At 42.6% G+C, this 27427-nt stretch overlaps 1 protein-coding gene across 1 annotated transcript; it reads right to left on the minus strand.

Annotated features, from left to right (window-relative positions):
- Window positions 1-1838: 1838 nt before the first annotated feature.
- LOC149276041 (tyrosine-protein kinase JAK1-like) lies at window positions 1839-19210 on the minus strand. The gene is made up of 23 exons (XM_089503941.1): window positions 19045-19210; window positions 17515-17638; window positions 16478-16631; window positions 15926-16089; window positions 15220-15562; window positions 14079-14258; window positions 13823-13980; window positions 13432-13555; window positions 12937-13126; window positions 11009-11115; window positions 10494-10643; window positions 10013-10100; window positions 9433-9560; window positions 7977-8112; window positions 6296-6447; window positions 6024-6174; window positions 5332-5426; window positions 4980-5172; window positions 4650-4774; window positions 3966-4138; window positions 3127-3244; window positions 2511-2621; window positions 1839-1940 (listed from the first exon to the last, which is right to left on the minus strand). Exons 1-23 carry the CDS (start codon window positions 19208-19210, stop codon window positions 1839-1841), a joined length of 3432 nt encoding a protein of 1143 aa, XP_089360067.1.
- Window positions 19211-27427: the final 8217 nt, after the last annotated feature.

Consider the following 27427-nt stretch of genomic DNA (forward strand, 5'->3'; position numbering starts at 1 on the left):
AAACCTTAAACGGTCCCTTTAACATTAAGATGCAACATTCCGATACATCTCTGTCTAAACCGCCCCTTCTTATGGCAACAACATAGAACATGACGGCAGCTAGAACCATTCGGCCCATCTAGCCAGCCCAACGCGGTAGTACTGGGTCTCCGTAACACCCAGCTGGCACGTTAATACTTGGTTTTTACCTAACTCGCTGTTTTTAATAAACATACTGCTGTAATGCTAGAAAAAAATATTAAAATTCACATCTTAATTTAACCTTTCACAATTAAGAGTAGAATGTCAGGAAGAGAATTAGCTTGAATAGCTGCCGAGGGTCTCCTTTTAAGAGGGTCTCATAATATTCATATACTATAATATACACAATTAGTGCACTTACACGCTTTTGCCTTAAATGTAATTTTATTGTTAGGGTCCCTTTAATTAAGAGCAGCAGATACTTAAAGCGTAATAAAGTCTCCGGACACAAACTTTGTTCTGTTTTATAACTTGGCACTTTATTCCATAAACTTGTAACAAGAAACTCATACAACCGTAATAATACATACACAGGAAAAATCTATTAAAAATAACCACTATTGTATCCTTTTACATAACACATTTGTGATTTTTTTTTGCTTTTTAAAAGGATAACATTTCAGGATCTGTTCCCGCGTGGAAGGAAGTAAATGGCCAAGTTTATTGTGTCTTATTGTGTGAAAGAAAGCTTGGATAAATGCCACAAAATTAACAAACTAGTGTAAAAGTCCCCAAACCGAATGGTCAATAAATGATTCCATACAAACAAAAACCCATTTATTAGACACCGGTGATTTGTGCTTCTGTAACAATGTAGCACCTAAAAATAAAAATGGGTTTTAAAACCATTTCAACCCAGTAAATAGTTACAAGGAAGCAACTGAGTCAAAGTATGAACCTTAACCCCTTAATGACAAAGCCCGTACATGTACGGGCTCAAAATGCATTGTTTTCAATCGGTTTAGGGACCGCCCGTTATCCTTAAGGGGTTAAAAATAGGCTTTCAGCTGCCATTTCCCGGATACCTGAACCCCCGCTGACTCCCTCTATTAGGATTCACTCTAATTAGGATGCAGTGCTCCACTTCCCTGCATTACTGATCGCAGCACCTCACCAGAGGTTTCAGAGGAGTCTGGACAGACCTTTCCGGAAGCCTTTTTACAGCTCTGCTTACATGGGGAGACCTCCGGCCTTCAAACGACACCCCGATCTCCCATATACCGGCATGTTTTATAAGACGTAAAAGTACGTGTCACGAAGGGGTTAAGAATGCAAACGCTAATAAAAAAAACAATACAAAAAAGGAAAAAGAAGCAACGTACAGCTGCTTAAAATGCATAAATTCACAGTAAACGTGTCTTCAATTTATGATTAAAAAAAAAAATGCAAAAATTGCATATTTGGTGTAACTGTTAGCTTGGGTTAATTGCATGTATAGATTTTACCGTTAAACCGTTGGGAAAAGTGCAAAGAGTCTCTGATACGTTCAGAACAGTCACGGTTTCCAGGTATATATCCTCTATACCGACATGGCATGTATATGTCCCGCAGCGTCACGCAAGACCACAGGCAGAAAACGTAGAAGCGAAAACGCTGAGGTCCTGAGAGAAAATCCTGCCGGCCGTTTAACTCCGTATAGTTCGTCGGCCGTCGGATCATCGATTATATCGTTTTTCGACCTTGTATGGAAATAATTCCGACTTCGAGGAAGAGCGACTTGTGTATAGGGGAAAGAAGGAATAATGTGCATCCACAGGAGCAGGGGGGGCTCGACGGTTCTGGGGGCTTCCTCCAGGTTTACGGACCGAGCGAGGAGCCTACATGGCGCTTATAATTTTCTCAAAGCCGCCGATGAGCTCTTGGAAGGTGGTCCGGTCGCTCGGGTTCTGTTCCCAGCATTTCAGCATCAGCTGGTAAACCTTTAAATACAAAATTTAAAAAACGGGGACATTATATTTGGGCCATTTTCAGTATTAACCCCTTCGTGACAAAGCCTGTACATGTATGGGCTCACAATGCATTGCCCTTCAGGGGTTAAGAAGGTTATTTGCTACATTAATACAGAAGAGACATTTCTGGAAAATAAGACCAGACGGTGGTTAATTAAAGCTGGCGTGTGGGCATGCCAGCACATTACAGGTTAATAAATATGATGAGTCTGTAGCCGAGTGACAGATAAAGCTCCTCCGCGGTGGGCCGCGTCTGGAGAGTATATATGATCGGTAAAAGCATCGGCAACACGGACAGAACGGACGATGCGATCAAATCAGGCCACGCTGTGTTTATGTAAATGCACGACCTCTGGTGGGTTTATTAGGATTTCTATCCTCTAGATTGTAAGCTCTTGCGAGCTGAGCTAATGTATCGCTAGGTCTTAGGCTGTGAGTTCTAGTTTTGTCAGACTCTTTGAATGTAGGGACTGTAGGAACTGCTGCGGGAATTGGTGGTTCTGTATTAAAGAAAAAAAAAATGCACAGGGCCAGAAGTACCTCCTTGGGGCAGTTTGCTGGGCTCGGCAGGCGTTTTCCCTCTTCCAAAACTCGCACGAGTCTAGTAACAGTCATCTGACCTTGGGTCCGGCCGATCATATTCAGAAACATCTATAAAAAAAAAAATGAATTAAAAAAATAGAATAAATCTAATCACAATGCAGAGATCTATATAGGAGAGAAGCGCACGAGGAACACGCACATTCTAAGGCGATTAAAGCTTTCACCGAACCCGAGACGCTGCTCGGAACTTCCCAAAAAATAAAGAAAATATAATTATACGTTTTATTTCTCCATCACTCAGCCTTAAGAAATTTTAATTCTAATGTTAAAGATATAGGAATACCAATGAATTATTCCACCAGAAGAGGTCCTAAAAAGCTGAAATGACATATTTTCTAAGTCGATCCAATAAAAGCTATTTCGACCAAAACCTTCAATCACTCAATTAATGAAAGGTGTTTTTTTTGCCTTGATGCAGAGATATATATATATATATATATATATATATATATATATATAATCCTGATGGCTTATTATCTTTTTAGATGTAAAACACAAGCAGACGGACAATGAGCATTAAAGCTTTATTATACCCAACAGCAGACAGTCTTACCGCCATAGGGCTGTATTCTGAATTACAGTAAGTCAGTAATTCATACAAAGTGACCCCAAACGACCAAACGTCAGAGGCGATGTAAAACTTGCAGTGAAGCAGACACTCCGGGGCGTACCTGAAAGGCAGGAATCACGGGAGAATTCAACCCAAAATACAGTGTAATTAGAGCAGTCAACACATAAGAAGATCCTTTTATCACCTACCCCAAGATACACAACAAAACCTTTCAGACTTTAGCAGGAGGTATAAATGTGAGCGATCCAGCTCATCCCCCATTGGCCGCACGGGCTTCTATATAACATGAAATGGATCAGAAATCCAGCTCAGACGGGGTTAATGTTTTAAATGACTATTCTAGATGGAAATGGCTGATTTTTAATGGAATCTCTTCATGGGCGTAGAGAGGCCCTTTATCACTCCCATCACTCCTGTGTCCCAATGTCCCTTTATCACTCCCATCACTCCTGTGTTCCAACGGCCCTTTATCACTCCCATCACTCCTGTGTCCCAATGTCCCTTTATCACTCCCATCACTCCTGTGTCCCAATGTCCCTTTATCACTCCCATCACTCCTGTGTTCCAACGGCCCTTTATCACTCCCATCACTCCTGTGTCCCAATGTCCCTTTATCACTCCCATCACTCCTGTGTCCCAATGTCCCTTTATCACTCCTGTGTTCCAATGGCACGTTGTGTTCCCTGATCCAAGTTTACGTTTAAAAGGCTAATTGATTGTTAGAAAACCCTCTTGCAATTATGTTACAGCACAAAAACAGCCGAGTGACCCCAAACGTTTGAAGGGAGGGTGTATTTAAGCCCCATAATCCAGATCATTACCAAAAAACAGGACTATCCAGATCATCTTTGACCGTGTAATACTCCTTATCGGTTTCGATAGTCTTGGTCAAGCCGAAATCTCCAATTTTCACTCTATGCTCATTTTCCACCAGAACATTTCTAGCTGCCAAGTCTCGGTGGACGTACTGACACGACCCCAAATAATCCATTCCCTAAAAAATAAATAAAAATAAAATAAATATATATATTTTTAAAGTCAGCTGTAGAAGAGCCGCCCGCTCACCGCTGCTGTGTGCAGAACCATTTAGCAAGGTGGAAGAGGAGAGACGTCGCCGTCATAAAAGGGGAACCGTCACTTTCAAAGCTTTTGTCGTAACTAGACCGCTTTATTAAAACTTCCTCCAACTTGTGCTTTTTTTGTGTCAGTCTGTGACCTTTTTTTGGAAATATCGAGCTGAAAAGTTTTTCTTGGGGAGGCTGAGATCAGTAGCAGCTTGTGGCTTGTGTCGCCTAATGAAGTTCTCTCCCCTCCCCCCACTTTAACAAAGAAGTAAAAATTAACTAATAATTACAATTTGCAGTCTTTACAAACACATCAGCTGATTGTCACTGAATGAGGACCTTCCTGACTCAGAGCAACCAGGAACATTAAATTGGTCTCCATGGTAACTGCTCCTTTTTGCCCTTTTAGGTGTTGATACGACCCAATATGTCTGAATTTACCTTGGAGATTTGAACTGCGTATTTCAGCTGCTGTTTAAGGTTGATTTTGTTCACATTTCTGGGAAGATATTCCTTGAGACTTCCGGAGGGAAGATATTCCATGATTAACTTAATGCCGCTGCCTCCTATAGGAAGAAGAATTAAAGAGCCGTTTAATAGGAACTGAAAGCATTGCATACCTACCAACTATCCCGGTTTTAGGGGCAGTGGGGATCATATGGGCTATCTTAAAACCCTGCCCCCCCCCAAACAAAAGAGTCCCACCTTATACATTATTTTTTAATTCACTTAAAAAAAAACCAAAGGTTTTAGTAAATAAACGGCACATACCGTCGTCGTCACAGATTCCTTTGTATTTTACAATGTTTTCATGGTAAAGATTTCTCAGGATTTCTATCTCCTTCTTCAGATCCGCGATGTGATTGCCCCCAGAGCCCGGTTTCAGGGATTTCACGGCCACCAGATCGCCCGTGTTATCGCCTTCTGGGTCATAGCGGCACAACTCGACTTTCCCGAAGTGACCCTAAAGAAACGCATCGTCAAAGTCTGCGGGATTTTCTAACGGCGCGAGGAGAGCAGAAACGAGAAATCGGATACATTGTAATCCTCACCCAGATAGCAATTAAAGTTTAACCCTTCCCGAGCCAGAGCAATCACATTCCGCATGCGCTGGACGTCTTACCTCTCCCAAATCCCGGACTCGCTTCAGGAATCTTTTTTCAAACAAGGTTGGATCGACTTCGGAATACGGTATTATTTCCGAGACAATTTCGGGATCTGATAAGAATGGGAGAAATTCAGCAGAATTATTATTTTTTCTTGATTTTTTTTTTTTTTAATATATCTTTCGAGGTAAAAAAAATAGCCTACGATGCAGTCTGTTCAGAGCTTGAAATGTTAAACTGTTAAAAATGTTTAAAAAACAAACAAACTTTAAAATGTTAAAGATTTCACTTCCTATAAAGCTCAGCCGTCCAACCTGGATGCTACAGGTATATGGGGATATACGTGATACTAGTCTAATAGATTGTAAGCTCTTCTCCTTCTGTACCAGTCTGTCTTAACGCATGTTAATTGTCTTGTCAGATCGTATCTCGGTAACATTATCGTTCATTTTCACCTTCCTCCTATTGTAACAACACTACGGAATATGGCAGCACTATATCAATGAATGTGATGTCTCAATGCCAAAAGACCACCCACCTCCACTCCAATCACTCTCAGACACACTTTGTTTGAATACTAGCTGGGAATGATAAGAGTCGCAGCTTAGCGGCAGATGGGGGGGGCCTGGACGGGGAGGACGTGGTGGGTTTCAGCAAAATGGAAATTTTTGAAGCAGATCATAAAAACAAGGAAAATGCGGTTCCTCACTCTGCTCTTCTAGTTTGTTGATCTCTCTCATGATGGCTCTGAAGAAGGGTCTTCGGTTGGAGTCGTAGTTCATGCACTGGTTGATGAGATCCGCCAGCTCCTTGCAGGACGGCGCTTTAAGCAGGAAACAGCCTTCGTAAAACCGCTCTTTCTGCGAAACATAATTAACGCGGGACGCCGTTAATAGACGGATACGCTCCGCGGGATCACACAGGGGGCAGGCAGACGGGACGGGGCAACAGCGTTATTTTATCAGCGCTGGAGTATAATACCTCTGCGAGGGTCCGGTCCTTCAGAGGAACTTCTCCGTTAAAGCAGATTTCCCACAACGTGGTGCCGAAGCTCCATTTATCAGCCGCAACATTTAAAACTTTGTAGTCCTCGACGCACTCCGGGGCGATCCAGGGGATTCGTTCGACGCGTTCTACAAAATAACATTAAAAGAAACAAAAACAGTTATTGGAGGATTCGGTTCTCGGCTGGGGGCGCATCTCTCTCTGTGATTTGAATCCATTAATTACTTGCCCTCACCTATTATTCCGGCTAATCTCCAAACTTAATTATTTTCACACGCGCTACGAAGAATTAAGACGGAAGACGTTTCTTATTTAGATTTCTGTATATTTAACTTCTCATGACTGGAGCAGGACTCGGTAAGCTTATCTTTTAGACGCAACACGTATGCGTGTTTCAGGGCCGTTACACTTAAAATCTCCCTGGCTGGAGGGTTGAAATATATTGTTAAAGGCTATCCTTAAATTATATCTTAATGCTATTAATCCGCTCTTGTTATCACATAAAAGATTAATTGTACAGCGCTGCGGAATATGATGAACGGCTCCTGTATACAGACTGTGACCTGGGAATGGTTCCATTGTAAGGCTGGGGTGTCTGCCGGAGATAATGGGTTAAAGGAAGCCGTCGCGGTTTATCTGTTCACACGCGGACGGAATGTAGCCTTTGGAACGGTTATTAGTTTAAAAAATTATATTAATGCACACATAATAGATATATATTATTTCTTTTTTGCAGTTTAACATCTATTCCTCCGGCAGAATTTATTCCGCTGCGAACGTATTAGAGAGTTTTGGGAAATTTTGTATTGGATTTGCTAATTTCCCCCCCAAATTATTATCTTTTATTTATATAGCGCCAAGAATTCCTGCTACGCTTCTTACAGTCCCTTCATTCATCTGACAAAACCAGAACTGACTAAGACGACCCGATACACCGAGATCCGGGTGGCAGAGGATCCGGCTCTCACGCTTCCATATTAAATGACTGCTGTTATATCAAACGAAAGCCCCACTTTCTAAACTCGCTGTACGGAGCCCGTGTTGCCCGTCCTCACAGAAGCAAATTGCTGATATTTTATCCCACACTCCGCAGCCCCACGGAAATAAATTTCTACCCCAAATAACAGTTAATTTGTATGAGGCTTGACATTATAAAAAGGCGTGGGATAACAGACCTTTAAATCATTTTTCTTGGTTGTTATGTTGCTAGAAATTACTATTATGGCTCTATACTGACTACACACGACTGCGGGGTCACTGAGCTGTGTTTGTGGAAAACAAGGACATTTCTGGCTGTAACCTAATTGCAAAAAGGGTTTTCTACCCATCAATTAGCCTTTTAAACTTAAACTTGGATCAGAAAACACAACAGGCCATCGGAACCCAGGAGTGATGGGAGTGATAAAGGGCGATCAGAACCCAGGAGTGATAAAGGGCGATCAGAACCCAGGAGTGATGGGAGTGGTAAAGGGCGATCAGAACCCAGGAGTGATGGGAGTGATAAAGGGCGATCAGAACCCAGGAGTGATGGGAGTGATAAAGGGCGATCAGAACCCAGGAGTGATGGGAGTGGTAAAGGGCAATCAGAACACAGGAGTGATGGGAGTGATAAAGGGCCTCTGCATGACAAAAAAACAAAACTGAATATCTGCCTTACCTTGTCTGCTAAGCACCGTAACCGGGATCCCAGGGTCACTGAGCTTAATGAACGGGCCGCAATCGCTAGCGATTCCCTCTCTGGCCAGCAAAATGTTCTTGGTGCGCACGTTTCCGTGAACTAAATCTTTATCTTCCTGAGTTGAGGGGGAAAAAAAATAAAAAGAGAAGAAACATTTAAATCAAGGCAGTTGAGAAAATTTATATTAAAACTTTTTTTTTTTTTTACACCAGGGCAACAATATATATATATGTAAGTTTGTCTGAAACAAGACACTCAGTTGTTTGATGAGGGTCTCTTTCATCTCAAATATCTTTTTACAAAAAAAAAATAGCACAAATGTATTATATCGACATCTGATAATAAGTAACTCTATATTATTTGCATAATGTATCCACAATAAACAGTTTAAATGTCTCTTCCAAAAAATATTACATTTCTAACGTGCAAACAAAACTTTACATATTACATAGAAGACCAGACAAAGTCGCCTGATCGGCCCCCGTCTAGTCGTCCGTTTCTCCTGCTGTAAAGACTGAAACCTTAATCAGTTGTTGGTCTCTTCTTAGATTCAGGAGCCGTATGTCTATCCCATTTATTTTTAATACCTTCACTGTATTACCCTCTACCACTTCTGCTGGGAGGATGTTCCACTTATAGACCAGCTTGAAGCGCTCTCATGAGCTACACACATTTTCGTGACTAATGGAATATGGTTGTATTTTAAAAAGAACCCGGGTTTATTTTTAAACAGTAAGAGGGGAATCTGAGAGATTATACAAATTAATCGCTAACGACTTGCTACTAATTGAGGTCACCGCATATCCGTAATGAAATTGACTTGTACGGCAGGAAAGCATTGAGCCCCGGAACAGCCGTATCATACAAAGAAAATGAATAGTGGTATTGATCCCCCGCTGGAGAGCGGCTTGCCTCCCATTACATATGTAGAAGGATGTGGCGCTTAAACATTAAACGCGTTCATAACCACAACCTGTATTCCCCTGTAATTAAAGAGAGAATTAGGGAGTCTGCCACGTCAATTATCCCGACCACCTCTCCATGCCGTGTATCCAGCGATATTATATGTTACATATTAAACACATAAGAACACCGTTAATGTTAATGACTATTGTGGCTGGAGACAGCTGATTTTTAATGGAATCTCTTTATGGAATCTTCCTACAGAGGCCCTTTATCACTCCCATCCCTCCTTTATCACTCCCATCCCTCCTTTATCACTCCCATCCCTCCTTTATCACTCCTGTGTTCCAGTGGCCCTTTATCACTCCCATCACTCCTGTGTGCCAATGGCCCTTTATCACTCCCATCACTCCTGTGTGCCAATGGTACGTTGTGTGCGCTGATCCTCGTTAGCGACCCCAAATGTTTGAACGATGATATTTTGTTTTCCCTTTGGTGAAGGCGCATTGAGATCGCCCCGTCTGTCGCTCACCAGGTAACTTAAGGCGCTCGCAAGCTGTTTTGCGACTTGGAACTTCCAAGGCGTTGTCAGCGCTTCGCTCTTCCGATGCATGAACAGATCGAGAGGACCGAAGTCGACGTATTCTTCGACCATGATATCTGGAAGAAGAGGAGTCGTAATTCATTATCAGCTGTGCAAAACCGTGGATTTTAAAAAGACATCACAGGCAGGCGCGACATTGTGGTCAAAATTTCCAGGAGGACCAAGATGGGTATCCTGTGCCAAATCAGGCAAAACTAAGACTGAGTTGGCCGATAAAATATACAGTAAAAGAAACCTATCTGCTATTTTTCTTCCTTAATGCCCCGTTACTTAAAAAAGCATTAAAAAAGTTAATTGCGATACTATAGCTGCTTAGCAATAGAGTCCTGTAATTCTTTCCTCCTAAACCCACCCCTAGACCCCTTCTGTGATGTCAGGATTTGGCAGACAGAGTATTTAGGAAAAACTGGGGGGGGGGGGGGTGCCTAAGTGTAACAGCGCCTTTAATCCAACCAGTCCTAACTACGAATGCATTATTAAAAATATCCGACTCTAGGTTGATACTCACTCTCCACGTCTCGCACGCAGACTCCGTGGAGCAGCACGATGTGCTTGTGTGAAACCTGACGCATCATACTTGCAGTCTCAAAAAAAGCCTGTGGGCAGAGAGGGATCAAACAAGCAAAACATCAGACGAATAAAATAAAACCGATAAAACCTTTTTTTATTGTTGGCATTATGTTGGCCGCATTCGGATACATTGTGTAGTTTGATACATAGTTTTATAGTGGTGGATAAATGGAAGAGCCTCCCAGTAGAGGTGGTAGATGGTAATACAGGGAGGGGATTTAAAAATGCATGCGATAGACATACGGCTCCTGAATCTAAGAAGAGACCGACGACTGATTAAGGTTTGAGTCTTTACAGCAGGAGAAACGGGCGACTAGACGGGGGCCGAATGGGGGGGGGGGGAATAATAGATTTTTGTAATAAAGGCAGTACAGAAGGGGTTAAAGTTTCTACCCCGGCTTTTGACGTGGCGTACTGACCAAAGAAATGTCCCTGTGGCTCGGGTCCAGGACTTTCAGGACGACTTTAATCTCCTTTTCGGACGACGAGCTCTCCGTGTCGTTATCACCTTTATAGTTAAGTTTCCCGGCGTAGATCTGGGTCCTCGTTCCTCTTCCCATATGATCCAGCTACAGGACATAAAGAGAGGTGTGAGACGCACACAACATACATACATACATACAACGGGCCAACACGGGAGAGACCACGGAGCACACAACATATAGCCCAACACGGGGGGAGACCACGGAGCACACAACATACAGCCCAACACGGGAGAGACCACGGAGCACACAACATACAGACAGCAGCCCAACACGGAAGGGTCCATTAAACAGGCTGATTGGCACAGAGAAAGTGTTTGGATATGAAGGTTATAAATTCCACGGCCCGTGCCGGGATCACGTAAATATATCATAGAAACAATAAATGCTTTGGCGGCTCCGTGACGTCAGATGTCACCGACGCTCCGCATTACGTGAGAAACGTGACTCGCCTGTAAGATTTCCTCTTTGAGTATTCGGTGGAAGCTCAGCTGACTCAGGTGGTAAACCGGTTTCCAGTCCATCGCCTTTTTTGTTGCAACCAATAAGTTTGAGATTTCTAAAAGAAAAAAAAACAAAAAAGAAAAAATGTATTACACCCCAAAAATGGATAGAATCTGCCGGACGCCGCAAACTCGCGATCCAACGGGATGTTACGTTTTAAAAACATATTTTGGACTCTCTAGAAGACGCAGAGAAGCTGACATTCCGTTAGAGAGGATTATCTCTCAGCCAATCGGCTTGCTGCCAGTGATGTATTCAGGTTCAGGGGTCGGCTGGGGGGGGTAGATCACCCTCCTGGGTAACCTGGCGCTCAACGAGCCGGTCTTTGATCCCATCACCCGGTCCATTTACACCATGGAGGATGTGCAGACCCCGACGAGGGTGGCTGGGGGTAAATTCTTTGCTGCTTAATGCCCCGGCAGCGAGAGACATGTATTTTCACACAAGATTGCTAGATGGGGCCTAAAAAAGGATCCCCTCAACCAATCATCTTCCATGACATAAACCAATCATAAAATGCAACATTTTATATCAAAGAAATTCTATTCAAATATTAAACAAAAATCCACAAGGAAGTGGATTGTGTCAAACCTAAAAATCATCTTTTATAGAAAAAAATAAACCTCCAGAGTGGTGGATAAGTGGAACAGCTTCCCAGCAGAAGTGGTAGATGGTAACACAGTGAGGGTATTAAACATGCATGGGATAGACAAAACAACTGATTAAGGTTTTCTTTTGCTTTAGGAGGCGCCATAAAGTAGGACCCCGGATTCTAACATTATGCGACTTTGGGATCCTTCTCTTTTTTGGTGTGTTCTTCAAGCACAGCAAAACTTACACCTGCTATCAATTTTAAGCGCATTTAAGTGCAAAGTGATGAAAATGAGCCAATCACCATAGCAACCAACAGAATGTTTCCAAATGTACAACGCTGCTTCGATCTTTCCCCTTCTGCAAACCTTCCGTTTCTCCTCACCCCATTGCCTCTAGATTGTAAGCTCTTGCTGTCTTTTCCTAACGCATCGATCTGTCTCAGCCTGTCGGTTCTAGTTTCGTCAGACCCTTTGAATGTAGGGACTGTAAGAAGCGCTGCGGGAATTGCTGGCGGAATAGAAATGAGATTATTAATAATAACGATTATTATTATTAATAAACCCTTTAGAATAACCGCGTGGAGGCCGGTGCGGCGTTCAGTCATTTAGTAGACGATCGGGAGTAAGCTGTATGATAACAGAGCGAGTCGCGCCCCGTCGGCGCTGTGTAAATATTATTGAATATATTTTTAAATGAGTCACGCGAGTCTTTCAGCGTTTCGCGTAATACGTGCTGAATTAATCATACACGGAGGGTGACCCGCTGAGCGCAGATCCCTGGGACGGACGCCAGGGCTATTTTGGGAGTAGGAATCTTTTCTAATTATGCTTTCGCCAGTCGCCATGGAGATGAGCAAACAGACTTTGGCCAGTTTTTCATAAAAGACAATTGGTCTTTGTTCCTGTTTATAATAATTTGACACGGTACGCATCTTCAAGCCGACAGCCAAGGGGTCTCTGTGTATTTCTGTGATGCCCCCCCCTTGCAAATGCATATGGGGAGGGCAGATTGTGCAGAACGCCCCCCCCCATGCATTTGCCCCTTACCCACCCCACAGTTATCTTCCACCTGAACACATCTACCTGCATGCAACATACTCTACTCCAGTTCATCAAATGCTGTGATTGAGGGTCAATTAAGACCCCCGCGTGCATGCAGGGAAAGCGCTCCTATTGACTTGAATGGGAGTGCTTTCCTGCCACAGATTGGTTGCATTAAGCGGCCAATCGTTGGCAAGAATCAGTGGACCACAGAGAAGGAGGGCAGCTGCAGCTTCTCTTACCTCTTGGTTTCGGCGGGCAACACCTCTTCAACGTGAAACTGACGTCGTCCGTCTTAAGAACCTGTCCTTTGAGATGTTTCAGCAGATCTTTCAGAGAGGTGAAGGTCTGCTCTAACCCCAGTAAGCAGTACTCGCCGCCCTTCACCTCTATCGGAAAGTTTTTGTATTGTTTCAAACTTCTGGGATCCAGCTGGTTGGAAGCAATAATAAGAAAAAACGGCTTTTAATTTAGGGTAGAAAAAAAAAAAGAGAGAGTGATGGATAAGTGGAGCAGCCTCCCAGCAGAGGTGGCAGAGGGTAATACAGTGAGGGTATTAAACATGCATGGGATAGACATACAGCTCCTGAATCTAAGACGAGACCAACGACTGATTAAGGTTTGAGTCTTTACAGCAGGAGAAACGGGCGACTAGACGGGGGCCGAATGGGGCCGATCTGCCGGCAGACTCTAGATTTCCAGCCGGTCTCACAGAAAGTTCTGTTTGCGGAAATTACCTGTTGCGTTTTGGAGCAGGCGACAGTCATGAGGATATGGCTGAAATCAGTGCAGCTCCATCGCAGCACAAACATCCCCTCTTCGTTCCCTTCCTGCCGTATCTTACTTACGGCATACTCGGTGCTGAAAGCGGCAATAAAATTGATAAAAAGTAACCGTACGCGGAATCCATGCAGCAGAAACCTGCAGTAAATCGGTGCAGCGCCTACGCTAAGAAATAGTTCTGCAAAGTTGGACTATCCGATAAAAAAGCAGTACATTAATTAGAACATAAATAGATGGTACGCATGTATATTTATATAACATGTCATGAAACATTCTAACGGTTCAGGGTTACAATCTGCGATGTACATTGGTCACCAAGGTGCTCCGTTTTATCCCCAGACTCACCATATGGGCCCATGGCACCCGTTCTTTATGTTGTGTACGATCATCGGTGGGGCAACGTCGTTGCACAGGTAGTGATGGGCGTCCGCCGTGAGCCGGAAGTATCCGTCTACCAAAGCGGCGAAGGACAGAGCCTGCTCGGCGGAGGAGAGCTTCAGCTCCTGCGACAAAACAGACAAACCGTGTGTCACGTCTCTCTACATCCGTGTAACATACACACACACGCGGAACTCTCGGCCCGCTCGGGTAAATATGTTACCATGATGTTGTTGTCCTGGCTGTTAATGACAACGGTGTCTTCCTTGATAACCACGTGCGTTATTTCGGGAAAGTAGGAGAAGCTGTTCCACTCGTCCTTTTTCAATTTCCCATCCTGCCTTCTGTGTTTATTTTCGCCTTTCTTCCTTTTTAATTTCCTCTCTCTTTCCACTTGAAGGCACTAAAAAAAAAAAATAAGATTTAAAACCTGCAGCTGGTTACCCATCACATTAGCTCTCTTTACATTTAAATCATATAGATGTATGTATAGCATGGATGTATCGGCCAGGAATGCAATACTGACACCTGGGCTAACATTCCTGGCCTTGACTACTCGGTGACTGCAGGCAGCATCCATTAGTAGGCCATCCGACAGGCACATAGAATCTTCCGGCACATCGGCCCCCGTCAGCCCCGTCTAGTCTGCCCGTTTCTCCCGCTGTAAAGACTCCAACCTTAATCAGTCGTTCGTCTCGTCTTTGATTCAGGATCCGTATGTCTATCCCATGCATGTTTAATACCCTCACTGTATTACCCTCTACCACTTCTGCTGGGAGGCTGTTCCGTTAATCCATTACCCTCTCAGTAAAGTAAAACCTCCTTCCATTTCATCTAAGCCTCTGACCCTCTAGTGTTAGATTCTGGTCTCTTGTTTTAACATTTTCCCTCCTTCAGAATAAACTTCCCTCCTTTACCTTGTTAAATCCCATTTATGCATTTAAATGTCTCTCTCCCGTCCCTGAAGTTTAAAAAAAAAAAAAGTTCTGTGAGTGCTCCCTTCATTTTCTTATAGGGACTTTTGTATCCAACACGGGGAATTATGTATCCATACATATCTCTATCTTATATAGATATTTGATATATAGATATTTGAGACAGCACACAAAGCAGAGTGTCGTTCGCTAGAATCCCTGCTATTCCTGTACAGCTGAGAAACGTTGTTGGAAAATAATTTTCCCAGCAGCACGAGAGACAAAAAGGGATCCAGACGCCGGCAACCAAGAAAAAAAAACAAAAACAAACAAAAAAAAACCCCGTCGAGTTATTTCTATGAAACATAATTCATCTAAAATACTCGACCGCCGTTTACACCGGGATCCGAGCCGAGACGGGAAGAACCGTTCCTATAAACTACAACTCACAGCGGGTTTCTTCCTCCACTGTATCCCGGAGTTTCCGGTCACCATGACCTCAAACAGCGGCAGGATGTCCTCGCCGGCCCCGGCGCTGCCGTTCTGTTCTTTTTCTGAAGAAACCCTGAGGGATTTGGTCTCAAAGATTTCCGCTCCGTAGTTTCTCGTTAGCGTCTCCAGCGTGGAAAGGTACTTGACCTTCAGGTCGTGCGGCGAGACAGAACTGTCGCAGATGGTCTTGTTGTTGAATTCTTTCAGAAAGTTTTTGAAAACGTTATTTATTCGAATCCGGGTTAAAAAATTCCTCTGTTTGATGGTTTTATTTAATGTTTCCGGAATATACCTTTTGTAACTGTAAGAGAAAAGAACAGCAACTACCATTAAAGGGAGAAAGAACTTGCTGTATTTTTCTTTAACTAATAGATTAAAAATATATTTTAATTAATTAATATATTGAGCTCTTTTAGTATTAGTTTTTGCCCCATAATATAAAGTTTTCAGGCAGCTGCATATCAGCCGTTTGTATGATTCTCGCTGTTATCTGATCCCCGATCTACTACCCCCCCTACCCCCGACTCCTTATCATACTGCCTGTGGGGAACAATGGAATGGCTCAGTCTTAATCACCCAGCTGGACTTCATTAGCATTTCCATAAATATTAACATGCATAACCCGAGTAGTTCTTAGGTGGATTTCATTGCGGCCGCCACTGACCTGATGTCCTTGGGAAGTTCCGGAAGCTGCATTTTCCGTTTGATGGCTAAATGCGATATCGCCAGAACGGCCATTCCCAGGCATTCGTTCTCAATTTCATGAACCTCTTGATCGTTCTTTGGCTCTCGGACGGGTGCTAAACATTTCACCAGCTCGTACTGACCCTACACGGAATCACAAGCAATTTAGGAACGTTTCCTTACAACCAAAACATATCCTGCAAATATTAGGTACATCAAGTAGCAATATTCATAATAATAACATTAATAAAAATATCATTACAATTATTACTACGACATATATTAATATTATTAACAAGAATAATTAGATGCCAATTAAAAGAGGAGAAACATTGAGGGAAAAATCTAATTCACAGGAAACATCTAAAAAGGTAGCGGTTGCCATGACAATCTTTGGCATATATACATTTACTTTTTGCTTTTTTGGCCAACCAGTTGGTTATGAAAATATTTAGTTTTCTGGAAATGACTTTTTAATGTATTTCTGATATAAAAAGGGAGAACAGCAGTGCCGGTGTCCTTTGGGCTGTACCTGCGCAAACAGATAGTCCAGCGAACTTCCGTCAAGGAGCGGCGCGCCATCCTGGGTGGTTTTCTTATCGCAATCATCCCTTTGTTTTTTGGGGTAATACCGGAATATAGGTTGCTCGTTTTCATTTGTCCCGTGCCAATTCGTAAAGAGGAATCTTTACAAAAAATAAAGAAAAAAATGAATCAGTGTTTACTGTAGAATGGATTGGAATTCTGCTGCAACCGATATATACATAATAGATACACATATTTACATAGACACACACAGCCACTCAAAAGTTTAGGGTCACTGAGCTGTTTTTGTGGAAAACAAGGAAATTTCTGTCTGTAACATAATTGCAAAAGGGTTTTCTAACAATCAATTTGCCTTTTAAACTCAAAATTGGATCAGCGAATGCGACGTGCCATTGGAACACAGGAGTGATGGGAGTGATAAAGGGCCATTGGAACACAGGAGTGATGGGAGTGATAAAGGGCCATTGGAACACAGGAGAGATGGGAGTGATAAAGGGCCATTGGAACACAGGAGAGATGGGAGTGATAAAGGGCCATTGGAACACAGGAGTGATGGGAGTGATAAAGGGCCTCTGTACGCCTATGAAGAGAATCCATTAAAAAAATGAGCCGTCTCCAGCTACAATAGTCATTTACAGCATGTATCTCTTGCTCATACATGTGCAGATACCCCTCGCCAATCAGCAGTGGTTCGCGTGAGATTTCCAGCGGTCTGCTCATCACGTTAAACGGTTTCCGCTCTAATTGTCGCTGTGCTTTTACTTAACAGTTTAGTCCATCTTCAGTAGCTTCAAACCCTATACAACTATTACAAATGCAGAATTAGCCCAACCTGGGAAAAAATACCCAGAACGACTATCCTATAGCAAACATATTGATATAGCGCCGTCATGTTCTGCAGCGAGGTACAATAGGGCAGACGGGACATACCCAACATTGTATCACGTAACTTGGATTCAGGAAAGGACAGCCCCGCTCAAACCCTCTCACAATCCTTAAAGAGCAGACAAACCCCGTACAAACCTCACGCGGTAATACAGCTCCAGAGACGTGCTGGAATTTACTTTGAAGACGTGACTCGGGGCGTACCAGACGTTTTCTTTCTCGTTGTACAGGGCAAACAGGTTGTGGCACAAAGGAGATATATCTACAGATCAAAAGTTACACAAAGCATAAGTTGTCCGTCATAAATAAATAAAACACAAATTAAAATCCCCAGTTGCCCTGCGGAGTTTCTATGGAAAGCCTGGGCTAGAGGGATGTCCGTTTGATATTATCGCAGACACTGCTGGGTTCAACGTTAAGTTTGGCAACTAGTGGGACAGGCACCAGAACCACACGTACGCGGCGGGGTTCCTTCAATATATGTTTTGCCGGGAGGCAGCCATAAACCGCAGCATGGCTTAGATTTTACTGAGAGTTTAAAGCAATAAATATACAAACCTCCCATATATAACTGCTCCTCTGTGTGAGGACGTCAGGTGGGATACACTTTGTGCATTTATTTAAATACCCCAAACAACGGGTAGGGGTTCCGTTTAAATGGCTATTGGGGGTGGTGAGTTAATACGGCGTAGCACATACACTACTGTTCAAAAATTTCTGTCTGTAACATAATTGCAAAAGGGTTTTCTAACCATCAATTAACCTTTTACACTTAGATCAGCGAACACAACGTGCCATTGGAACACAGGAGTGATGGGAGTGATAAAGGGTCATTGGAACACAGGAGTGATGGGAGTGATAAAGGGCCATTGGAACACAGGAGTGATGGGAGTGATAAAGGGCCATTGGAACACAGGAGTGATGGGAGTGATAAAGGGCCATTGGGACACAGGAGTGATGGGAGTGATAAAGGGCCATTGGGACACAGGAGTGATGGGAGTGATAAAGGGCCACTGGAACACAGGAGTGATGGGAGTGATAAAGGGCCACTGGAACACAGGAGTGATGGGAGTGATAAAGGGCCATTGGGACACAGGAGTGATGGGAGTGATAAAGGGCCATTGGAACACAGGAGTGATGGGAGTGATAAAGGGCCATTGGAACACAGGAGTGATGGGAGTGATAAAGGGCCATTGGAACACAGGAGTGATGGGAGTGATAAAGGGCCTCTGTACGCCTATGAAGAGAATCCATTAAAAATCAGCCATTTCCAGCTACAATAGTCATTTACAACATTAACCCCGTCTGCGCTGGATTTCTGATCCATTTGATGTTATGTTAATGGGAAAAATCTGCTTTTCTTTCAAAAACAAGGAAATGGCAGTGTATTAGTTCATAGTATTAAAAGAAACCTTTTTATTTTCCTTAATTTATATTATTTTTCAAATGCCTCCACTCAGAGGTAACTTGGGAAGCGACCTCTTCACCACAACGAACATAGGAAGCAACGCAGTAAATGATTCAACGGAACAAAGTAGTGAGATGTAAGGAATAACGTCCTAACGCAAACGTAATTATAAGCAGAAGGCGTACATTACATTAAATTGGAATCCTATTACCAGCCGAAAGCTTTTTATTTAATCTGCGAACATAAAGAGTGATGCTTACTGCACGCCAAGGCGGACTCGATGCACAGCTCCTCGGCAGTAAACTCTCCATCTAAAAAGCGGATCGGGGCTTTATCCGCTAAATAGAAATTAATCTTCAGCCCTTCCTCAGCGCTCGGATCCACATCAAGCTTCTTGGGATTTCTCATTTTTGCACAAAAAGCCATCTTCAGAAATTTTTCTTAGACATCTAGATCCTGTTAATAATAATAATAGATACAGATCATGAATAATGTGAATAAAAACCCATTTAATAAAATAAAACCAATATCCAACTTTTATATGGCTTCCTATCTTGTACAGCTTCTAAGTACTGGACAAAAAACATAAACCCCTAGGTGGAGAATATCAGATACAATTTGTTTTCCGCGCACGGTTATAAGACATTCTAAACGCACTTTTTACCCCCAAATAGTTAGTTCCACAGCTCGTTTCATGTATAGTTTAAGCTACCAGATTACATACAAAATCTTCCAGTAACGAGGACTATATTACAACCCTTCAGTCCACAAAGGCGAGCGGCACTCTATTTCCGTAAAATAAAGCTAGTCTTCTCTAGCGATAATATATATAAATATTTATTAAATCGGTGAAAAGGGCGCCGAGCCGGACACGCTTTAAGTGCGTTCATTGGTTTCATTTCATGGAAGTCGAGCGCCGCTCACCTTGGTGGACTGAATGTTCTGAAGCGGAGCGTCTGGATCCGACCCGCTGGAGCACCAACCGTTTGTTTTGGGGAGCGGAGAGGCTCCGCGATAGTGACTGCTCTATGTTACAATCCTTCATTAACAGGAAAGGTTCACAGGAAAGAAAACAAAGAAAAAAAAAATACTTTGACCGATAGGGGCAGTCTAGAACCGTACGAGTTTATGCGCTTACGAGAAACAATTAAGATGCTTTCAGCCAGTGTTTGCCAAGATTTCTGTTCCTGTAACAAAAGCTTCCATTCTAGTTCTAAAAAGATACATACGTTTCCAACCATTGCAATGTAAGGAAGTTCTACTTTACTGAGGGGGTGGTGGATAAGTAAAACAGCCTCCCAGCAGAAGTGGTAGAGGGTAATACAGTGAGGGGATTAAACATGCATGGGATAGACATACGGCTCCTGAATCTAAGACGAGACAAACGATTGATTACGGTTTGAGTCTTTACAGCAGGAGAAACGGGCGACTAGACGGGGGCCGGATGGGGCCGATCTGTTGACAGATTCTTCTCAATAAACATGGAAGAGGAGCGAACTGAGGCCCCTCCGGATTTCCCAGGATACGCCGAGCCAAGTATCTGCTCACAAACTTTCACCCGTTTCGTTGTTTCTTTTCCCTCCCATCTTCTGCAGAATAAACTCGAGTGAACGCGATGAACGCGCGGTCGGTCGGGGCGGCCGCCTCTGGGGACTCGCATGACGTCCCTAAGGATCTTTGTTTTACGGCCAATAAAGTAACCGTGATGTTTATTTGCAGCGCATTTTCATAGCTACTAATTGAGAAAGCGTTGTGTTAGACGATGGGTTCTTCGTGCCGTTATTTTAATAAACGGTTCTTGACGAGTTCTAATCTGTGACCCAGAGTTCCGCGTCAGAACACAATGCAGACAACAGGCGACGAGCGGCGGAGAGCGTCGCCTCCAACTGGTTGCTACAGCTTTATAGATTGTTTGGACAACACAGCTTTCAAAAAAAAATAACATAAGAATAGAATCTGCCGGCAGATCGGCCCCATCCGGCCCCCGTCTAGTCGCCCGTTTCTCCTGCTGTAAAGACACAAACCTTAATCAGTCGTTGGTCTCCTCTTAGATTCAGGAGCTGTATGCCTACCTCATTCCCTCTCTGTATTATTAATATTATTCCCTCTACCACTTTTACTGGGAGGCTGTTGCATTTATCCACCACTCTCTCAGCAACGTAAAACTTCCTTCTATTCCATTGCAGCCTCTGACCCTCTAGTTTTAGATTCTGGTCTCTTTTCTCCTCCTTGGAAATAAACTTCCCTCCAGTACTTAAATCCCTTTACGTATTTAAAGAATTACATTTTACTCTAATTCTACCCCAAATGTGCGAACCTCACGCAATACGTAGTAATTCAATCCAAGTACAAGTTTGAGTTCGAACTGCATTCAGAGTAAGCAGACGGGGCAGAAAAACAAAGATTTACTGGGACAAAGTTAAAGCGCCAGTAAACCTTTTACAATAACATCTAATAGAAGCCAGAAGTTATCTTGGTTTCCCATTCGAAATTTCAGGATTTCCCAAAAAAGAAAAAGAAAAAAAAAACAACTTTAAAAAGGAAGAGTAAAGGTCTGCGTGTTTTTGCTTTGATGTTCTCTTCTCAACTATTTATCCCTTTCTCTCTGCGTAGTATCTGCCCCAGCCGCTCACCACGTGAGCTCCTTGTTGTGGATTTTTCCTGCTTTAGCTCAGGTGCTGTTTATTGTATGTTGTATCTGTGCCGCTTTGTACCAGCTACGATGTTGCTCCTGTCTGCCGGGGTCTTCTAGTTCTCTCCTCTCATGCGGAGCCAGCCTGTGTTTGCACCCCACCGTGTGTCTGGCCCTGGACCCCCCCCCTCTCGTGCCTATTATTCCGGGACATCTTTTAATGCTTTATTTATATGATTTCAACCCATTCCAGGTGTCGGAAGTATACTCTGTATTTACTAAAATGAAATGTATCCATAATAAAAGGAAGCATTTTATCCTTTAAATATAAAAATAACCTAAATATTTTTCACTATAGTCGATAATTGTTTTTAAAAAAGGGAACTCCCAGCAATTTGTTTCATCGCTAGTAACAGATTAAAAATACATTTTCTACAATATTCTGCAGTTTTCTTTTTTTTACCCCAGTTGTAGTTTTTGCCCCATAATAGAAAGTTTTCAGGCAGCTGCATATCAGCCGTTTGTATGATTCTCGCTCTGTTATCCGAGCCCTGATCTACCAAACAAACCCCCCGACGCCTTATCATACCGCCTGTGGGGAACAATAGAATTGTTCAGTCTAAATCAACCAGATGGACTCTCTAACTAATGGAAGTCTATGGAGGAACGGACTTCATTAGCATTGCCATAAAGCATCAGCTCAGTGTGGTGCTTGAGCCGGGAAAGTCACATGATGGACAACAATAGCGGCCTCCAGGACTGCAGATGAAGGGACTTTTTTTGTCAATGCCACCCGGCATTACGGCATCCAGTGCTTTTAAGGGCGTTAGTCCTTTTTCGGGTGAGGATTTCATGGCATTTATAACATGATGACAGGTTGCTTTTACAATATAATTTACACTTAGTAGGTTGTTGGGACAGTCCCAACAAAAAACAGGGACTTTCGCTCACCCAACCATCACGTGTCTGTTCTGTAAGCCCACATGTTTGGCCTCCCTATAGAAAGACCTTAACCCTTTGGGCCCTGGCATGTATTAGCCAGTTTTGGAGATTTTGTATTTGTCAAACGCCCCATATTTAAAATTCACAGCACTGTGTACATGTCAACGCTTAATAAAGAATATTAATAAAAATAATAGATCCTACCTATTTAGATCTATATTCAGCTTGCTGGCACCCCTAGGTATGAACACCCAAATATCTATAGGTGATCATCTCGTAGTTTAAGAGCTTACAACCGCAGCAGCAACCATCGTATCCGAGACCTGCTGTCATTACCCAGCCTGGGAGGACATCGGGGAGAGCGCCGTAGTTTATTTATAAATATAGATTAGTAATCAACATTATTTTAGAAAATGATGCAACAAATTGATATTAAATGGCAGATACGCCGGCAGCGTTCCCCGAAGCAGCTCTATAGATCATTACAACTGATTTTTACAATACGTTTCCTGTAAACTGAATAAGTCAGAGGTTCCAGTCAAAGCATCAATTCCAGGAAAACGCGGACCAACATTTACAGCCCTCCTCCTAATACCGCATTTAGTTTTTTCTTCATTAATTCAGTTCCTGACAAGTCCTCTTATTTACGGCCACCCCTGGCTTCAAAAATAGCCCAACTACAAGTAGATTTTAACCCACTGAGAACCAAAGGGGTTGGCGGTCCTCAGTATGCCCCCAACGCCCAAGGGGTCAATTTTTTTTTATTTTTTTTTTTAGCAGATGTCTTAATATTTAGTTTTAGGTTTTAAATGGAATGTATTGCGGTTTAAATGTATAAAATGAGTAATTGTAATATTAAATGCTTTTAAGGAACTGTATAGATTTTATTTAGCTCTGCTGTATTAACGCAAACATAATGAACTTTCTACATATATACTTACGGAAATCATTAACAACTTGGCTGCTTCTTCCAGGCAATTACGAGGACGGTATGGCGAGCGATCATTTTCTTTTAGCAATGAGGTAAGGGGAACAATAAAGCCAATAAAGCCCCAAAAATGATTTCTGATTAATATAACCCCACAGAAAAAACTAATAATAAAAGAAAAAAAAATAAAATATATATATATATATATACACATATACACATACACTGCTTCCAGGTATCATAGGCTTTCATGCACATTGACCGAGGATCCCGGGGATTTGTAACGTGGTAGCAATGCGGTGACTCATGTACAGGTTACAATGTACCAAACATGCAAATCGTTTGCCAACAGTCATCTGTACAGCCCAGAGTTTCTGCAAGCGAATAGTTAACACAGAAAACAAGGACGGGATGTGTAGCCAAGCTAGTGTTTGACTTAAACGGTCCTTTTGTCAGCTCCAACATACATGAACTATACACCAGGAGTACAGATCAGACACCGTGAACGTGTGTCCATGCGACAAGCACAAAGTATATAGACGGGGTGCGGGGTCGTATAGCGAGAGGCATTAGTAGAAGGGAGGGTTCTGTCACTACAGATCTCTATTCAGACCTCACCTGAAGTATTGGGGGCAGTTCTGGTGACCCCCCCCCATCTCCAGAAGGATATTGACATCTTGGGGCAGAGTTCAGGGGGGGGGCTCACAGCATAGAAATTATCAGGAAAGACTAAGGGGTCTTAATATGTATGGCTTGGAGAAGAGAAACATTTAAATACATAAAAGGGATTCAACAATTTTCAGGAGAGGGTGGTAGATAAGCGGAACAACCTCCCTGCTGTGGTAGATTTAAACAAGCATGGGGTGGGCATAAGGCTCCTAAGTTTCTATGTAATTCAGATCAGCTCCAGGCCCTAGGGAAACTCGCCAACCTTGGATCCAAGAACGGCACGCCGAGATAACGCAGACTAAAGAGAAAGGCCCAGGTAATAATAAAATGCTGAAAAGCGGGGGAAGCCCGTATCAGAGTATCTTAAATGACTAACTACGGGAACTCCAAGGACACCTAAGGCTCTTCCTGGAAATCGCACAAACACTCCCGGGGGAATCCCCCCCCCCCATTCATCCCGCCCGGCATCGCTCCCGCATTCATCGACTTATTCAGTGCTTTTCCAGGATCCCTCATTTCTCATAACTCTCTCTCCACGCCAGTTGGTGTCTGAACCTGGCTTATTCTTTACCATACATATTACTTGAAAAGAAACGCTTCTGTGACTGTGTGTACTTTATGTGTACGTTATGGAACTGATGGGTAGGTGCCGTAGTGCTTCATGCGCACAGCTCTTACAGGACATTTTTGTGTCCCCCCCTCTAAAGTTTTTATTATTATTTGTTTTTACAATGCGGGCAACTATATACAAGCATTTAACAGGAGACATTTAATCTATTACATAGAAAGCCAGTCTACACGTTTCTCCCGCTGTAAAGATTCAAACCTTAATCGTTGGTCTTGTCTTAGATTCAGGAGCCGTATGCCTACCCCATGCATGTTTAATACCCTCACTGTATTGCCCTCTACCACTTCTGTTGGGAGGCTGTTCCACTTATCTACTACCTTCTCAGTAAAGTAAAACATCCTTACATTCCGTCTTTGATCCTCCAGTTTTAGGTTTTTTAGGCTCTCGTGTTGGCAGAAATGGGAGTTCTCTACTCAGCACGTATAATGGGGAGATGCTGCTCAGTGCAAAGACGAAGGAAAAATTACGTTTGTTACATTAACTTATCTCCAAGCTGCGCTCTCACTGTTGATCAGTAGGTCGTAGCTATGCAAAGATAATGTATCTATTTGCCTTTAATCTTTTTGCCGGAGTGTACATTATATATAATATGAGGACTATACAGGGATATAACGGGTTATATTATATACTCTCCGGCCGTATAACTAATCCCATCCTTATAACCCGTTATATAATATGAGGAATATACAGGATATAACGGGTTATAAGGACGGGATTAGTTACACGGCTGGAGAGTATATAATATATAATATGAGGAATATACAGGGATATAAGGGGTTATAAGGACAGGATTAGTTATATGGGGGGATAGTATATAATATATAATATGAGGAATATACAGGATATAACGGGTTATAAGGACGGGATTAGTTATACGGCCGGAGAGTATATAATATATAATATGAGGAATATACAGGATATAACGGGTTATAAGGACGGGATTAGTTATACGGCCGGAGAGTATATAATATATAATATGAGGAATATACAGGATATAACGGGTTATAAGGAAGGGATTAGATATACGGCCGGAGAGTATATAATATATAATATGAGGAATATACAGGATATAACGGGTTATAAGGACGGGATTAGTTATACGGCCGGAGAGTATATAATATATAATATGAGGAATATACAGGATAAAACGGGTTATAAGGACGGGATTAGTTATACGGCCGGAGAGTATATAATATATAATATGAGGAATATACAGGATATAACGGGTTATAAGGACGGGATTAGTTATACGGCCGGAGAGTATATAATATATAATATGAGGAATATACAGGATATATTATATACTCTCTGGCTGTATAACTAATCCCGTCCTTATAACCCGTTATATCCTGTATAGTCCTCATATTATAAACCCTCCTGCCCATATTTAAAAGGCATCTACTGCTCTTACTGTAAACAGCCCTATTTGCTGCCTTAGTCTAAAGATTCCTCTCCTCACATCCGAGCTCTCGTTCTTTGCACGGTCTCATTAATGAACAGACATGCACAGAAGCAAGAAACCGAGATTATCAGCCCTCAGGAACCGGGCTTCATTGTAAATAGTGCTAAAATATGTATATGTTTTATTGTCCGATCCGTAATCCTATAAAATCAATTCAAAATAGTAGAAAAATATCAAAATGTAGAAAAAAAATGATATACGCAAATAATACTCCTAGCAGGCAGGGCATTATGAATCGGAAGGTCCCGAGCGCAGCTCACGAAATCATCCTTCAACCAGGCGAACGCCGAACATGTTCCGCACATAGAGCTTTGTCAAATTAGGTGGCTTTTGATACTGCCCTGCCTGCCAAGAGTATTATTTACATATATTTCTACATTTTTATATTTTTCTGCTATTTTGAGTTGATTTTATGCGATTTAGGATCAGACTAACATCACTATTTACAATGGATGTTGACAATCTATTTCTTGTTTCTGTGGTTTGGAGGAACTCATCATCCGTTGGACTTTAATTATACTTTTTAAGGGCTGAGCTCGCCCGTTTCCAGACTGGTTCATGAACAGATAACCCGAGGGCAGCGGGTATTATCCCCAAATGCATTTATACATTTCATAAAAAACTTCCAAGTTTTCAAAAATAAAAAAAAAAGTACGCGATGCGGCAAAGATTACAAAATCTGAAAACCCCCGGGTGCCCTCGGAGTCTCGGCTCCCGACTCAGGGGAACTCCGACCAGTTCAGAGAAGTCGTCTTCGTGACTATACAGGAGGACAGTATATATTATATGCGTGCCCTCTATGAACGCAGAGGTGGAATAAATCCAGCGACCGTAATGCAAACAGTCTCGGGGGTTCATTACATCCTTTCTAAATAGCTCCTGAAGACCACTACTCCCATCACTTTGGGCAATAATCTACTTGGTGTAAATTATGTAGTCGGTGGGCTTCGCGCTGAACCGCCACTGCGCTAAAAGGTCTTCCCAGCGCGTATTTCACCTTTTCCTAGGCTTTTTCACTTATTTGCCATGATCTTGGCTCTAAAAATATTAAAAAAATTAGTAAGAGTCACCCGTGTATTTTTTGCCAAAACCCCGTGCGCCGGTCACGCTGGGAAATGCCGGCCTATTCTGAGAGTTGTTTTTTTAGTTAATTTAAGAAAATGTTCATCAGGAAGAGGAAATGATGTCAGCAACAGATATTATCTGAAAGCACTTCGAGAGGAAACGAGGGTGTTACAAGTGTTCATTTGGGAAGTCGGATTTTTTTTTTTATGATCCTGCTGCAGAAAACCTTAGTTTAGCGGAACTTAAATCAGAACTTGTTTAGAATATTTATTACAGTCTCAATAAGCACTTGCTTTGCTCAGCTGCAGAGCGCCAGG

This window comes from Sceloporus occidentalis, unplaced genomic scaffold (assembly GCF_023333645.1).
Source record: "Sceloporus occidentalis isolate IW3139 unplaced genomic scaffold, rSceOcc1.0.p SCAF_249, whole genome shotgun sequence".
NCBI lineage: Eukaryota > Metazoa > Chordata > Lepidosauria > Squamata > Phrynosomatidae > Sceloporus > Sceloporus occidentalis.